This window comes from Littorina saxatilis, linkage group LG5, assembly GCF_037325665.1.
Source record: "Littorina saxatilis isolate snail1 linkage group LG5, US_GU_Lsax_2.0, whole genome shotgun sequence".
Taxonomy (NCBI): domain Eukaryota; kingdom Metazoa; phylum Mollusca; class Gastropoda; order Littorinimorpha; family Littorinidae; genus Littorina; species Littorina saxatilis.
This window is the reverse complement of record NC_090249.1, coordinates 23,678,576-23,694,251: the sequence shown is the minus strand read 5'-3', so window position 1 is coordinate 23,694,251 and position 15,676 is coordinate 23,678,576. Positions and strand designations below refer to the sequence as shown.

Genomic DNA, 15,676 nt, shown 5'->3' with positions numbered 1-15,676 from the left:
AGGGGGTGGGGGAGGGGGGAGAGTGGTGGGAGGGAGCTAGAGAGAAGGAGAGGGGGAGAAGCGGGTCACCCAAATGACACAGAGCCAGAGGCCAAACGTGCACTGCTTAACCGTACGTAAAAAAATACCACTCATTATATTTTTAGTCAATAGGAAAAAGATCCCTTCCGGTTGACTGACTTTTCAAAACATGACTTCAGTGCAAATATATCATAAACACTAGAAAACACTACACCTAAAGTAAAAGAAAGTTTGCAGAATGATGATCGTTACGATGCACTTTTTGGAAAAATACTTCCGTAATCTGAGACTGAGAAGATAAGGAGTAAGTCGGGTAGGGAGTCGGGTGGAGGGGAAAGGTATAGTTTACAGGGAGAGAAGATAAGGAGTAAGTCGGGTAGGGAGTCGGGTGGAGGGGAAAGGTATAGTTTACAGGGAGAGAAGATAAGGAGTAAGTCGGGTAGGGAGTCGGGTGGAGGGGAAAGGTATAGTTTACAGGGAGAGAAGATAAGGAGTAAGTCGGGTAGGGAGTCGGGTGGAGGGGAAAGGTATAGTTTACAGGGAGAGAAGATAAGGAGTAAGTCGGGTAGGGAGTCGGGTGGAGGGGAAAGGTATAGTTTACAGGGAGAGGCAATAGAAGGAGAGGTTTTCAAGAAACAAAAGGGTTGTTTGTTGACCAGGGTCATCACACTGGTTGTATCCAAAGAAAAGCGACGCCTAACACCAACACACAAGCCTTTTTCTTCAACAGACAAATGTGACGTTTCATTTTTACATGGCAACTTCAAACAACCATGACTAACATTGTGGAAGATTTGTTAAGGCATGTGTAGTTGTTATCACTCTTAGACACACACAGCGTAAAAAAAAAAAAATCATTCAATCAGAGATTGTAACCCCATTCCATACAAAAACGTCAATGTATCAGTCACATTTGCTAGCCTATCCTACGCTCATAACCCAGACCCTTCAGATTCAGGCAGCAAAACCCACAGATGAACGTCATGAGTGACGTCACAAAAGAAACTCGAAGCCCCTCCCCCACAAGACCACGGTAGGCGTGGAAGACATCCCAGGGCAACTCAGCAGGATGATGCATACGGTGTTTATAAAGAGCGTCACAACCTTAACGACCGAATAACGGCATCACACGACCAAGCAGCCGCTACACGCGACTCGACAAAGATGGCGTTCACACACTTACTCGTTCTGTCGCTCCTGGTCGCTTCCAGCAAGGCTCAGCAGTTCCCCTTCACCAACACGGGTGCGGGTCTGAGTCCTACGTCCAGTTTTCCATCCACCTTTGGGCAACCCAACACGGGTTTCGGGTTTCAACAATCCAACACGGGTTTCGGGTTTCCACAAACCTCTGGACAGTTTTCCAACATCGGTTTCCCGACCCAAAGTCGTCTGCCAGGCCTGCCTAGCGCTGGCTTACCCGGAAGCAATTTCCCATCTTTTTCAAGTTCGACACAAAGAGGTGAGTACTTTGGTTCAAAACTCTTTTTACATTTAGTCAAGTTTTGACTAAATGTTTTAACGTAGAGGGGGGAATCGAGACGAGGGTCGTGGTGTATGTGTGTCTGTGTGTGTGTGTGTGTGGAGCGATTCAGAGAAAACTACTGGACCGATCTTTATGAAACTTGACATGAGAGATCCTGAGTATGACTGTATGGTATCTCCAGACGTTTTTTTTTCTTCTATTTTTTGATAAATGTCTGTGATGACGTCATATCCGGCTTTTCGTGAAAGTTGAGGCGGCACTGTCACGCTCTCATTATTAAACCAAATTGGTTAAAATTTTGGTCAAGTAATCTTCGACGAAGCCCAGACTTTGGTATTGCATTTCAGCTTGGAGGCTCAATTAATTAATGAGTTTGCTCATTAAAGTTGTCATTAAAATCGATATTTCGCAAACAGATTTAAAATTGATTGCATCGTATTCTTCATCACATTCTGAATCTAAAAATATTTACATATGTCATGTTTACTCTTAAAATGTGATCACAATTAACGAAAATAGATTAATTAGTCTTACGATTAAAATTTTAGAAATCGATCCAAAAATGATTTCATCTTATTCTTTATCGTTTCCTGATACCAAAAACATATAGATATGATAGGTTGTATTCAAAACAAGCTCAGAAAGTTAACACGAATACAGAAAAGCGCGCTTTCCTGCTTAGCACAATACGCTACCGCGCTATTCTGGCGTGTCAATATCACTGCGTTTTGCAAGTGGGAGGTGAGCGATTTCCTTCACGCGGGGATTGGCGAAGCTGAACTGTCTTGGTGAAAAAAATACAGTGCGTTCAGTTTCATTCCGTGAGTTCGACAGCTTGACTAAATGTAGTAATTTCGCCTTACGCGACTCGTTGTTCGGTTTTCTTTTTCTACTTGTCTATCAACTGATCGTTTCTTTATGTGTTTACGTTTCCGGTGAGTATATATTATTTATATTGGTATCTTGTTCTCAAGTGATGGTTTACCGAGTTGCCTGTAAATAATTAAATCGTTGTTTGCGTATGTGTTTCATTCATTATTATTATTTATTTTATTTATTTTATTTAAATAAATAAATAAATAAATAAATAAATAAATAAATAAATAAATAAATAAATAAATAAAATTATCATCATTAACGTAAGTAAACTTGTTCGTATGAGAATCGGATGCTAACCGCCGGATTTACTTGGGATACATTTCCTATGTACCTGGCTAGCCCTGCTGTGACAAAATTCAGAAACAGCCACGCTGCTTTGACGTTCCAATCATTGTCATAGAAGTAAAAAATCCGAAAAAATATCTTTGCCTGAACCGAAACTACAAATGAAGTTAATTTTCATTTTGTATTTTCTTTTTACGAAAAATCATGTATTTCATTGTTGTATGAGTATTTGTCCATTTTGAACGGATACCTCTGACCAAAAACCTCTCTCACATGGCCCTGGTTTGGTTTGGGGTTTGACATAACGCCACACCAGAAATACATTCACATTGGCGTTTGAACGTTCAATCATTCAAAATTGAAACGCTGTGTTTGGGAAATCTTTGCAGGCTGTAATTATCTATGTAGGGGAAGGGCTCCTAATATGGACCGGCTCCTAATATGGACCACCTCCTGTTCTGACAAACTAACGGCGCTAGAGTGCTAAAACAATTTCATTCGCTGTATTCACCCTCACTGGATAACTTGCACATGTCAAAAACAAACCTCAAAACCGTTAGGCTCTTTCTCTTTTTTTCACTTTTGGCACCGTTCACTCTAAATTTGCCGCCTAAAACGGACTCGTTTCTGTCCACAGCCAAAGCTTTTATCACACAAAATTTGCTATATATGAGAGCTAAGACCGTATTTGTTACATTTTAGCAGTTTTGACCCCGAGTCTCTAAAGCAAACAAGAAATAATAGCACAATCTCAAAGTATGTGTGAGTCCCCTAATATGGACCACCTTCAACAAATCGATGAAATTAAAAGCTAAAGGCTATTTTCATTAGGCCAAAAAAAAAATAGGTGTGGTTACGGTAACATAGCCCCAAAAAAATAGGGTAGGTAGGTAGGCAATCACTTTTTTTTTTAAACTTTTTTTTCTAATGTGTACAAATTAAACCTACCGTACTTTCCGGGTGACAAGGCGCTTTGTTATCTAAGACGCACCCCCTTCTTTTAAAAAAAAAATTGTAATCCAGTCACCCATTGGACGCAGGGGGCCAATAGGGCGCACCAAAATGACCCAGTTTTTGCCATGAGAGGTGGTTCCCCTGTCATATCTGAGAGAGGAAACACTTCCTGCATCGGGGTCGGTGACCGGTCAGTGACCAAAGGCATTGTGATAGCTGGGTGGCCTTATTAAAAGACACGACCTTCTTCCCAGGGGTCAATGACCCAGTTTTTGCCATGAGAGGTGGTTCCCCTGTCATATCTGAGAGAGGAAACACTTCCTGCATCGGGGTCAGTGACCGGTCAGTGACCGAGTTTAACAGAGTGGAAATCTGTGTGTGCGGCCAGATCAAAGGCAGGGCAGTACCTAGTAGCTGAAACATGTATTATCACAAGTTGTTTGACTGGTACTCAAGCGGTCTTTTTGATTTTTTTCGTATTTCATACACGGATTAGGCGCTTCGTTATACAAGACGCAGGGGTCGAACTCGAGGAAAAAAGTCGGTACTTGACAGGGAAATAAGTGTGCGACACGGGCGCTTTCCCTTTCATTGCGTTTTTTGCACTCTTTTTTTGTTTTTGTTTTTTGTTTTTGACAAATGTAATAAAAAGTCATAGGATCGGCCCCTAAAAATAGGGTAGGTCGGGTTACCGTAACCACACCTATTTTTTTTTAGGCCTTAATTCATTAAGAAGCTTGCTGAAAATAACCTTTTACTAGCCTTCGAGATTTCAAAAAAATATAACAAATAGTTTTCTGTTCGTGGAAGTTGATAATTTCACTTATTTTCACTCTGTTTTTGATAAGCTTCTTTAGTTTCCTGGTGTGCTCCAAATAATGCTCTCATCAACCCGAAACAGATAAATCTAAAGCATCTTTTAATTAGTCTGACTTGCACACTAAGTTGTATCATGTTATTTTGAAGTATAGGGGGCTTTTTACAGTGATTCGCGAAGGCCGCTTTACTGGTCCATATTAGGAGCCTGGGCGCCTAATATGGACCATTTGTGATTTTTTCTGTATTTAATTTTTGCTGAATGTCTATCAAAGCTATTTTACTCTAATTAGGCCCAACGGTTAACCAAAGAGAGAAGGACTACCAAAAACAAAATGAAACTTCTTCACAAGAAAACAAACCAGTTATCAGCATGAAACAAAAAGTGGTCCATATTAGGAGCCCTTCCCCTACTCTGTCTTTGGGGGTTTTCCGTCTTACTCTTTCGCACGTGACGTAGAGAAAGCTGCATGCATTTGCTGGCTCACACGGTCCGGTTACCGATCACTGGTTTTGAATAAAATAATGATATGTTGTTACAGGAACAAGACTTGCCACGGTGCACGCTACAAACAAGGCCGGTGACCATCTGTACCTCACCATCGAAGAACAGAGAGATTTGGGCGTAAGTGTTACTTGGTGACGTCATTGAGAGTATTTGGAGTGATATAATTCATTATCTTGATGCAATATGCCCCTCCTTGGTACAACAAGTGATAGCACTCTCATATAGGCCAAGGTTTAAATAGTAATGAAAGGGTGTTGGTTCTTTACGACGCTTATTTCTCAAGATAGGTGTGACCACGAGCTTCAATATGACGTCAATTCAGCTTTCGTCACTCATCTAGGATCTTTTCGTATTTCAATCAGTGCAATTTTCCAGTACCGTGTTATGTGGGCGTTTTGACTGACCTGACGTGTTGAGAAAAGCATCAACATTTATTGCTGCGAAGCAGTTGAAGATGAAAATAAAAGAAAGCGTGCAGAGAGTATGTTTGGGTCTTTCAAGACTTTGTAATCAATGAGTTCTTCTTTGGAAGAAGCAGAAAATGACTGCTTTTCGTCTGCTTTGGACAAGCTTATTGTTATCATTCTTTCTCTGAAGTACCGTAGACCATTTTGAGCTATGCCTTGTCAAGTAACGGTAAAATACGCATTTGAATACAAAATCGCAAAGGAATTTGGATCATTTGCTCCGGAACTGCAACGTATATGCCAAAACAAAAACATTCTAGCACAAAACCCAAATGCTATCTTATGGAAGTGTCATATTTTTGTCATGGGTTAGGAAAAACAACCAATGATATTCATTGCAATTTGGTTGTGTTCTTTGTTCTGTCATACCCAACGTTAACCGTTATTTCTTGTGACGCAGCAGCATATATGTGACGTCTTCGCCGGCTTGTCTGTGTCCGTGCCGGTATAACACGAGAAAATTACTCCCACGAGATTTTTACTCCAGAAAATGTTACTCCCTTTACGAAAAAAGCACTCCCCCATTCCACGAGAAAATGACTCCCCACGACAGGTGAGTTCCGAGTAAACATTTCGTACACAAATGTTACTCTCCTGACGAATAAAAACCGAATAAATTACTTGACCCTAACACGAGCAATTTAACTTCCCATGCCAGTTGTACGAAATGTATACTCTCTTGTCCCCTGTTAGTCTTGGTGGTGGAAGGGGTGGAGGGAGGGTAGCGCGACATGCGTTTGCGCGAGATCACATAATTTATTGGCATTATCCCTTCGCCCGCATCCCATTAATTTTTGCGTTCGAGATTTTTACTGGAAGTAAAAAACATGGGGAGTAAACATTTCGTGGAGGGAGTAATTTTTTTGTGCCTTGGGGAGTTCTTTTCTCGTACGAAAAATTTACTCGGAGTAAGAATTTCGTGCGAAATTTTTACTCCGGAGTAAATTTTTTGTGGAGTAAAAATGTCGTGTTACACCGGCTTTTGCTTTGCACACTTTGCTTAAATGCAGTGTCTGTGTGTGCTGTACGCCAAGGACACATCGCATTTCCCTTAAATGTGTCATATTTTCGGGTCGTTTGGTTGACTATTTATTGTGTCGTATATGATTTACTGCTTGAAATCCAGGGGCGGGGATGTAGCTCAGTCGGTAGCGCGCTGGATTTGTATCCCGTTGGCCGCTGTCAGCGTGAGTTCGTCCCCACGTTCGGCGAGAGATTTATCTCTCAGAGTCAACTTTGTGTGCAGACTCTCCTCGGTGTCCGAACACCCCCGTGTGTACACGCAAGCACAAGACCAAGTGCGCACGAAAAAGATCCTGTTATCCATGTCAGAGTTCGGTGGGTTATAGAAACACGAAAATACCCAGCATGCTTCCTCCGAAAGCGGCGTATGGCTGCCTAAATGGCGGGGTAAAATCGGTCATACACGTAAAAGCCGTGGAAGTTTCAGCCCATGAACGAACAAACAAACTGCTTGAAATCCGAAACAAATAGACTGCTAACGTCCCAAATCAAGAATTAAATAAAAACAATGGTAAATGTTTGGATCGTTTAATTGACAAAAGATGCATTAAATGGTTCACATCTGATACAATTCTTATTTTAAGAAATGAAATAAAAAAAATCAAGAACAAATAGATAAATATACAGCTTAAATAAAAGATCTAGTTTTATCATTCTAACGTTTAATAAACTTAACATTCTTGTTGGTTTGATCGAGTGTAGTTGTTCTGTTTTTTGTTGTTTCTTTTTGCTTTTTGTTGTTGTTTGTTGTTATTGTTGTTGTTTTTGCTTTCATTTGCTTTCATTATGTATGTATGGATTGATTGATTTATTGATTTGCTGATTGATTGATTGATTGATTTCTCAATTCAGCAGAGAAACCCGTTCGGGCCGTCCCCATTCGACGGCGGACAGAACCCTTACGGTGGCGAGTCCAACTCTAATCTGCGTGTCCACGGCGTTTTTGTCAAGGCCGGCGCACAGACAGGAGTCATAAGCCCCGACTCTTTGCACGTGAGTCGGTGCACAGTTTTGTTGTCATCGAGGTGACCTACGTTTTTCTGTTTCTATAATGGCGGTTGTGCCGACGACTGGTCAGATGAAGCATGTCCAATTTTCATGCTAACTACGCAGTCAGAATCAGTAAGAAGGTCGACTTGTTTGTTGTGCTGAAATATATATACGCAGTCTGATTAACAAATAAACGTGGGGGGTGGGGGCTGTGTGTGTGTGTGGGGGGGGGGGGGGGCAGAAGAAAGAACAAGTCGCGTAAGGCAAAATTACTACATTTAGTCAAGCTGTGGAACTCACAGAATGAAACTGAACGCACTGCAATTTTTTCACAATGACCGTAGTCCGCCGCTTGTGCAAAACGGAGTGAAACTGACGAGCCTGTTCAGCGCGGTAGTGGTTTCGTTGTGCTGCATAGCACGCTTTTCTGTACCTCTCTTCGTTTTAACTTTCTGAGCGTGTTTTTAATCCAAACATATCATATCTATATGTTTTTGGAATCAGGAACCGACAAGGAATAAGATGAAATTGTTTTTAAATCGATTTCGGAAATTTAATTTTGATCATAATTTTTATATTTTTAATTTTCAGAGCTTGTTTGTAATCCAAATATAACATATTTATATGTTTTTGGAATCAGGAAATAATGTAAAATAAGATAAACGTAAATTTGGATCGTTTTATATAAAAAAAAGATTATTACAATTTTCAGATTTTTAATGACCAAAGTCATTAATTAATTTTTAAGCCACGAAACTGAAATGCAATACCGAAGTCCGGCCTTCGTCGAAGATTGCTTTACAAAAATTTCAATCAATTTGATTGAAAAATGAGGGTGTGACAGTGCCGCCTCAACTTTTACAAAAAGCCGGATATGACGTCATCAAAGGTATTTATCGAAAACATGAAAAAAAATATCCGGGGATATCATTCCCAGGAACTCTCATGTCAAATTTCATAAAGATCGGTCCAGTAGTTTGGTCTGAATCGCTCTACACACACACACGCACAGACAGACAGACACACACACATACACCACGACCCTCGTCTCGATTCCCCCTCTATGTTAAAACATTTATTCAAAACTTGACTAAATGTAAAAACAAACGAACGAATACACAAACAAACAAGTCGCGTGAAGCGAGATAAAAAAGAATGTGGTCACTCTGTCGGCCTGAAATTAAGTTCATTTAAGATCAACATTAAAAGAATATCCACCGAGATTATATAGACTAATTAAGGCATCGCTAGCCTAAACCCCGAGAAGACTGAGACGGGTCCAGCTGACCTCCGCGAAGTATACGAACGAAGTGCCTAATTAAACTACATGTATTTTCTTGAATTGTGTTTATTTTAATAGTAAACATGACATATCTATATATTTCTGGAATCGGGCAATGATAGATAAACAGTAAATCATTTTTGAAATGATTGCTTTAATTTTAATTTTAATTAGAATTTTAAGATTTTTAATGACCAAACTCATGATTTAATTTCTAAGCTTCCATGTAATCCTTTAGTCAGGGCGTCGTCGAAGATTGCTTGACCAAAGTTTCAATCTATTTGACAAAAGAATCAGGGCGTGACATTGCCGCCTCAACTTTCACTGAAAGTCGGATATGCCGTCTGTCACGCGTGATTGTTCTGAAAAGTGACTATTACATGGTATTCCCAACTCAAAAATAGATCGAAAGGCATGGCAAAGAGGGAAAATGGAATCTTCAAAAATGTAATGATTCTTCTTGAGTATTCCCAACTCAAAAATCAAATTACAGGATTAAAGGGACACATAGAAACTTTTGATTTTTCCTCTTTGCCATGCTTAGGTGGCTAGGTCACCAAAATGGATCGAAATGCATGGCAAAGAGGGAAAATGGAAGCTACTTTTTGCCCCTTTAAAGACGAAAGGCACAAAAAATAATTTTCACAAATGAAACTATTCTTTTTCATTTTTATGAACTAAATATTCAAGTGGAGAAGGGATGAGAGACGTGAGGAGAGATGGCCGGGCTTGCGAGATGGGTTGGGAGTCTGGGCTATAAAGTTCTTGCACGCGAGACAATATACTTTTTTTTTGGGGGGGGGGGGGGGGCAGGGGAGTATTTTGTTTATCAACTCTGTCTCTCTTTCTCTCTCTCTCTCTCTCTCTCTCTCTCTCTCTCTCTCTCTCTCTCTCGCTCTCCCTCTCCCTCTCCCTCTCTCTCTCTCTCTCTCTCTCTCTCTCTCTTTATTGTTCTCAATTAAAAATTCAAATTAAATGCTTAATATAGAGTGCAGCCCGACTAATCAGGGACCCGTATCAATTTGTATCTCTTGGAAAGTGGTTTATATTGGCAGAGAGAAATGCATTTTCCTTAAAATGTTCAAATGTCTGCACTAAAAAGTATGTAGGTTTATACAGTGCAGTCGAAAAACGATTGCATTAACTCTCGTAATAAATCTTTGTTGGGCAGGGGTATACATATTGTTCCATATCTGACAACATTTCACGGGTGAAGCAAGTTTACCTTTAGTAGAGTTTCAGAACAATCATGTAAATTAGTAAGCTTTCAGAACAATCACGTATGAGGGCTTACATGATTACGATGAAATAAATAGTAGACTTTCAGAACAATCATGTAATAGTCACTTTTCAGAACAATCACGCGTGACAGACGTCTACGAAGACATTTATCGAAAAAAGGAAAACTGATTTCGGGATATCATCCGAAAGAATAAGTATGTAAAGTTTCATGAAGATCGGTCTATTAGTTTTCTTTGAATTGATCTACACGCACAGACACACACACACACACCCCCGCACACACATACACACACACACACACACACTGACACACACACACACACACACACACACACACACACACACACACACACACACACCACGTTTTACACTATATACGCTCGTATTATGCGGCTGGTGTTTTTTTACCAACCGTTGAGAAAACGACTAGCTAACTGTGATGAACTTTCTGTGAAACCCCATTTTAAAACACACGCCTCAACCACCCCCCCCCCCTCCCCCCCCCCCCCCCAAAAAAAAAACACACACAAAAAAAACACAAAAACACCCGAATAAATAAATAAATTATTTAAAAAATTCCATTGACCTTTTTCTTGCGCGCAGGGAACTTTTGCCATGGTGGTGACGAGGAACGGCAACATTGACGGTTACTGTATTGCCACGGGCGAACCCTACCAAGTTCCTTCCGCAGCTACCCCATACAACCCCTATAGCAGCTTTGGCGGCGGCAACCAATTTAACCCTTTCAGTCAGTTCTTCCCACAACAGCGGCAACAGCAGCAGCAAGGACAGTAAGTACACCTTTGAAATAACATGTAACAGTCCGTCCGTGTGTTTGTATAGGGGGGGGGGGGGGGGTAAGCGGGGGGTTCGAGGAGAGAGTGTGTGTGTGTGTGTGTGTGTGTGTGTGTGTGTGTGTGTGTGTGTGTGAGTGTATGACTTGCCTCTGTCTTCCTCTTTCCACCCTTCTCTCTCTCTCTCTCTCTCTCTCTCTCTCTCTCTCTCTCTCTCTCTCTCTCTCTCTCTCTCTCTCTCTCTCTCTCTCTCTCTCTCTCTCTCTCTCTACACCCCCCTCTCTCTCTGTACGATATTCCTCCACATGTTCTAATATGGCAATCCACTGGCGGCGACACTATCATGATTGTACGTATTTATTTTTGTGATTTTAATTGTTTGGGTTCATATATATATATATATATACTAGATGAATACCCGCTTCGCCGGGTACGGCTTCGCCGGGAAGAACTCGAGCCGAATACCCGGCTGCGCACCGCACGAAGGAAGGGAGATAAACGCGCAAAACACTGGAGAAGAGTCTAAAAATAGTATAACGGGAATATGGATTGAGCGTTGTCGACAGTGACCTTCTAAAAATAGAAACGGGAATATGGATTTAAGCCGCACGAAGGAAGGGAGATAAACGCTGCAAACACTGGAGAAGATAAGGAAGAGTTACTGGTAGTGGATCCAGAAGAAAAAAAAAATCGGTTCAGCGCTGCGCGCTGAGAGCACGTGTTGAAATATCGACCAGGTTGTGTCCTGTCCCGGGTGTACCTGAATATGCCCACCAAATTTGAAGCAGATCCATCGAGAACCTTGGCCGCGCATCGCGAACAGACACAGACACACAGACAGACACAAGTCGTATATATCTATAGATATATATAAGCTACTCACAAAAAGTTAAGGATCACTTGCACACAAATTCATAACTTTTCAAATAAGAAAGCCAATGCGTTGGTATTTGGCAAACGTAATTCAATGCTTTTGTGATAACGATACAACATTTCCTTCAATTTCGAGCAATCGTTTGGTCTGTACATTTTATCAAAGTGTGTACGTATCGAAATTTAATTTCACAAAGCCTTTGAAATCACAAGACATGGCATTCAGATGCTCCCAAAAGTTCAGTAATGCGTGTAACCGCCCTGGCTGTTCTGGCACTCGACTCAGCGAGTCCTCATAGAGTTGACCAGGGTGGTGAAGATCCTCTGTGGAAGCGCCTGCCACTCAGCCTGCAGCATCTGGTAGAGGTGCAGGACATCCCTGGGAGGGGGGTGGTTGCTCCTCACTTTGCGATCCAACTCATCCTAGAGGTTCTCAATCGGGTTGAGATCGGGACTGCATGCTGACCACTCCATTCTGTTGACTCCAGACTGCTGCAGGAAGTCGTTGACCACCCTTGCCCTGTGGGGGTGAGCGTTGTCATCCTGGTAGACAGCCTGCGGTCCCATCTGCTGCAGTGTAGGCACAGCCAACGGTCGAAGGATCTCATCCCGGTATCGGAGGCCAGTCAGGTTACCCTGTACATGAAACAAGGGTGTTCTGTGGTGAAGGCTGAAGGCCCCCCAGACCATTACAGAACCTCCACCAAAGGCCACCTTTTCTTGGACAGTGGCGTCAATGTAGCGTTCCCCTTGGCGCCTCCAGACCCTCAGTCGGTCGTCGTTGTGGTTCAGGGTGAAGCGTGATTCATCACTGAACAGGACCTGGGACCATTGCTGACGTGTCCACCTCACGTGACGTCTGCAGAAGGCGCGGCGTGCTGCCCTATGGGCTGGAGTTAAGCGTGGCCGTACAGCTGGGCGACGAGAACGGAGGTTAAACCCATGAAGGCGATTCCGTATGGTCTGCCGGCTGATGTTGGTGTTAGTAGCCACCCTCAGCTGCCTTCGAATAATGCTGGAAGAGGCTGTTCTTGTTTGCAAGGCTAGTCGTTCAATGAGACGATCTTCACGTGGAGTTGTCTTCTTTGGTCGCCCAGGTCTGCGTCTTTCCTGGACCCTCTCAGTGGCTGTGAAAGTTGAATCAGTCTGACAATGACCGAGATGGACACGTGAAATCGCCTGGCCACTTCTCGCTTAGGGACACCATCTTGGAACCATGCAACAGCTCGTCCCCTCTCAAACTCGTTCAATTTTTGTCGTGGAGGCATTGTCAGATAATGCCTAATACTGGTGGTATGTCTTCTCAAAAAGCCAAGCAAGTGACAGCATCTCACACATAAACAGCAGTGCTTGCACGTGCATAATGGTTTTTCCTTGTGGCTTGTGCAATGTGTTCGGGCTGAACGGTCCAAAACCCGTCGCGATATAACCTTGAACGGTTGAAAACGACGTTAAACACCAAATAAAGAAAGAAAAGAAAGAACGGTCCAAAACAAGGTCCTTTTTCGCAAGTTTCCGCTTTTTCTTTTGCTACCAAGCTCAGTAGTAGAGAATTCCGTGCAATTTTCCCACTAATACAACATCGCCCACTTACAGCTGAACAAGAATTCATAACAATTTGGTTTGACTGAAAAATAAATAACTAGCGAACTGATTTTATTGAGCACCTTTTTTCTCATAGTGACCCTTAACTTTTTGTGAGTGGTGTATATAACTATTTGTGTTGTTTCTGCTTGTTAGCTGCTTGGATATTTCATTCAGTCACTGATTAGTTGGCTGGTTGGTTTAAATTAGAGCAAGCAGTTGGTAGGTTGGTGGGCTGTTTGTTTCTTTGCTTGACCAGTGACTCACTGTCTCGTGCACAGAGCAGTCCTGGTGTCCACCCCCCTCCACGCCTCCACAGGAACGTCCACCATAGAGGGCCAGATTCGCAACGTCCAACTCACTCAGCTGTACGGAAGGGCCATCCATGTGAGTGTTTTCTGTTGTTGTTGTTGTTGTTACTGTTGATGTTGTTGTTGTTGTTGCTGTTGTCTGTGACGGCCCGTGTGTCTGTGTGTTTTTGTGTCAGTGTGTGTGTGTGTGTGTGTGTGTGTGTGTGTGTGCTTGTGCGCGCGTGTGTGTGTTTCAGTGTGTGTGTTTCAATATGTGTGAGTGTGCGCGTGTATGTATGTTTGTGTGTGTGTGTGAGTGTGTCTGTGTGTGTGCGTGTGTGTGTGTATACGTGCGTGCGTGCACGCGCGCGCGCGGGCGTGTGTGTGTGTGTGTGTGTGCGTATGTGTGTATGTGTCCAGGTTATGTTATATTCAATGATTGATGAGGTCACTCGGTTAAACTAGTTTTTTGCACTTCAGACTTGCACATATTTCACTCATGTACACTGGCCTAATTTCTGCAGATAGAAAAGTCAACACTTGAAATCTGAACAGGAGTTCAATCATCACAGAAGAGGAAGCGTGTAGGGTTTTGACACTTTCATATGATTTTGTCAAATCTTTAAAAAAAAAAAAAAAAAAGTTTGCTCAAACATGAATGATCTGCCTTTGAGTAATTACCCATGGGCAATGAAATCGAAGTATACATGGAGGTTAACTTTTTAATGACTCGCCCTAAGCCGATCGAGAGACGAGAGAACTTGTCCACTGATTTTTGTCTGTGCCAATATTGGGCCTTTACTTCACTAAAACGCACGTGATTTAGAATGAAAGCAGAAGTCCCAGCGAACACCATGACCTCTGAAAAGTAGTACACAGACTCGTATCTAACATATGGTCTAGTCAAGGAAGGAATCAAAAACAAATCTGGATGCCGAATAGGATTGTACTTTTCTTTAATGTTATGTTCCAGGAATCTATGCTCACTTACAAAATCCTCAGGAAAAAAACACCACACAAAAACTTCAATTTGAAAATGCGGTTTCGTGTTTAACACTGAGAACGTTGGCCGACTACCTCAGTGATTATATATAACTGTTGACAGAAAGACTTTAATTTTTGAGCTTTGATATTTGTAAACGAAACTCTGGTGGCAAACCTGTTGTGGCCCCGAGAGTGCAATTGTGTGGTTACTTATTGATTTTTATTTCAATAACATGATTACACAGATGTTTCAGTTTTTCAGTGTTGAATTTCACCCCTCCTCTCCCCTCTGGTTTTTTTTTGTCCACTGCAGGTGTGCGCGGACACACAGTGCAATGTGCGCACAGACCTGTGCGGTACGATCCGCCGTGACGACAAGACGGTGGAAGAGTTCAAGGCGTATCAGCAGCGCCACTCAACCCTCGCTGGAGCTCAAGGAGCAGGAGGCACATTTGGTGGTGGTGGAGGAGGCACATTCGGTCCCGCTCCAGGAGGCACATTCGGAACCGTACCCGGAGCGCCGTTCGATCCGTTCGCTGCCACGGGCGCCGGGGGTGCCACAGGTACCACAGGTGGAACCGGCGGTACCCCTGCCGGTGGTGGCCTGTTCTAAACCGGTTGGATCTGGCTTTAGACCGGACCGGATCGGTTCGTCGAGACTAAGATTTATTTGAATAGGTCGTCTCGTCCTGGTGTTAGGCAGCGATCAGTCTTGGAAGAAAAAATCAAACAGTGAAAGTCAAAAGGTACGATGAAGTTCCAATAAAGGTCAAGTGGAAGTAAGGTCAAACTCCTCAGTAGAGAGTCAATATCTGACGAATTATTTTTTTAAAGGTTACGATATGCTACTTCCATATCTATTTCTTAGTGTCATTTTGAAATTAAGCTTGAACGCCACTCGTAAAACCACTTCAAACAGAAGGAAAAAGTTGTATCATCACTGTTGCAGACCGGTTGAATATATTTCCAAATATTTCCAAAAATGGGAAAACTGTGCCGTCGGCAATGTGTAGCGCCGTGTACATATACATATATAACATCTTCTGGTTCGTATGCGTAGGATATAAAACTGGAAAGCAATAAAGACGCCAATTTGATTTGTGTTTGTGAATGTTTCTTTTCTTTCTTTCGAAGCGTGACTGTGCGAGAAGTATTTCATGTTTTTATTTAAATGTACTTACTCTATTTATCGGCATTTGGA

At 42.3% G+C, this 15,676-nt stretch overlaps 1 protein-coding gene across 2 annotated transcripts; it reads left to right on the top strand.

Moving 5' to 3' along the window:
• The first annotated feature begins 1,122 nt into the window (after window positions 1-1,122).
• LOC138966612 (uncharacterized) lies at window positions 1,123-15,572 on the top strand. 2 transcript variants are annotated; one of them, XM_070338897.1, is made up of 6 exons: window positions 1,123-1,480; window positions 4,981-5,063; window positions 7,292-7,429; window positions 10,554-10,741; window positions 13,483-13,588; window positions 14,789-15,572. In XM_070338897.1, the coding sequence occupies exons 1-6, from the start codon at window positions 1,186-1,188 to the stop codon at window positions 15,086-15,088; spliced, it is 1,110 nt and encodes a 369-aa protein (XP_070194998.1). In that variant the 5' UTR covers window positions 1,123-1,185; the 3' UTR covers window positions 15,089-15,572. The 2 variants fall into 2 exon arrangements, with proteins under 2 accessions (XP_070194998.1, XP_070194996.1); XM_070338895.1 differs by having other exon boundaries at window positions 7,289-7,429.
• Window positions 15,573-15,676: the final 104 nt, after the last annotated feature.

Coding starts and splice junctions, on each gene's coding strand:
- LOC138966612 (XM_070338895.1), top strand. CDS start 1,186: ATGGCGTTCACACACTTACTCGTTCTGTCGCTCCTGGTCGCTTCCAGC. Junction 1,481..4,980: donor TTCAAGTTCGACACAAAGAG/GTGAGTACTTTG, acceptor ATGTTGTTACAG/GAACAAGACTTGCCACGGTG. Junction 13,589..14,788: donor TGTACGGAAGGGCCATCCAT/GTGAGTGTTTTC, acceptor TGTCCACTGCAG/GTGTGCGCGGACACACAGTG.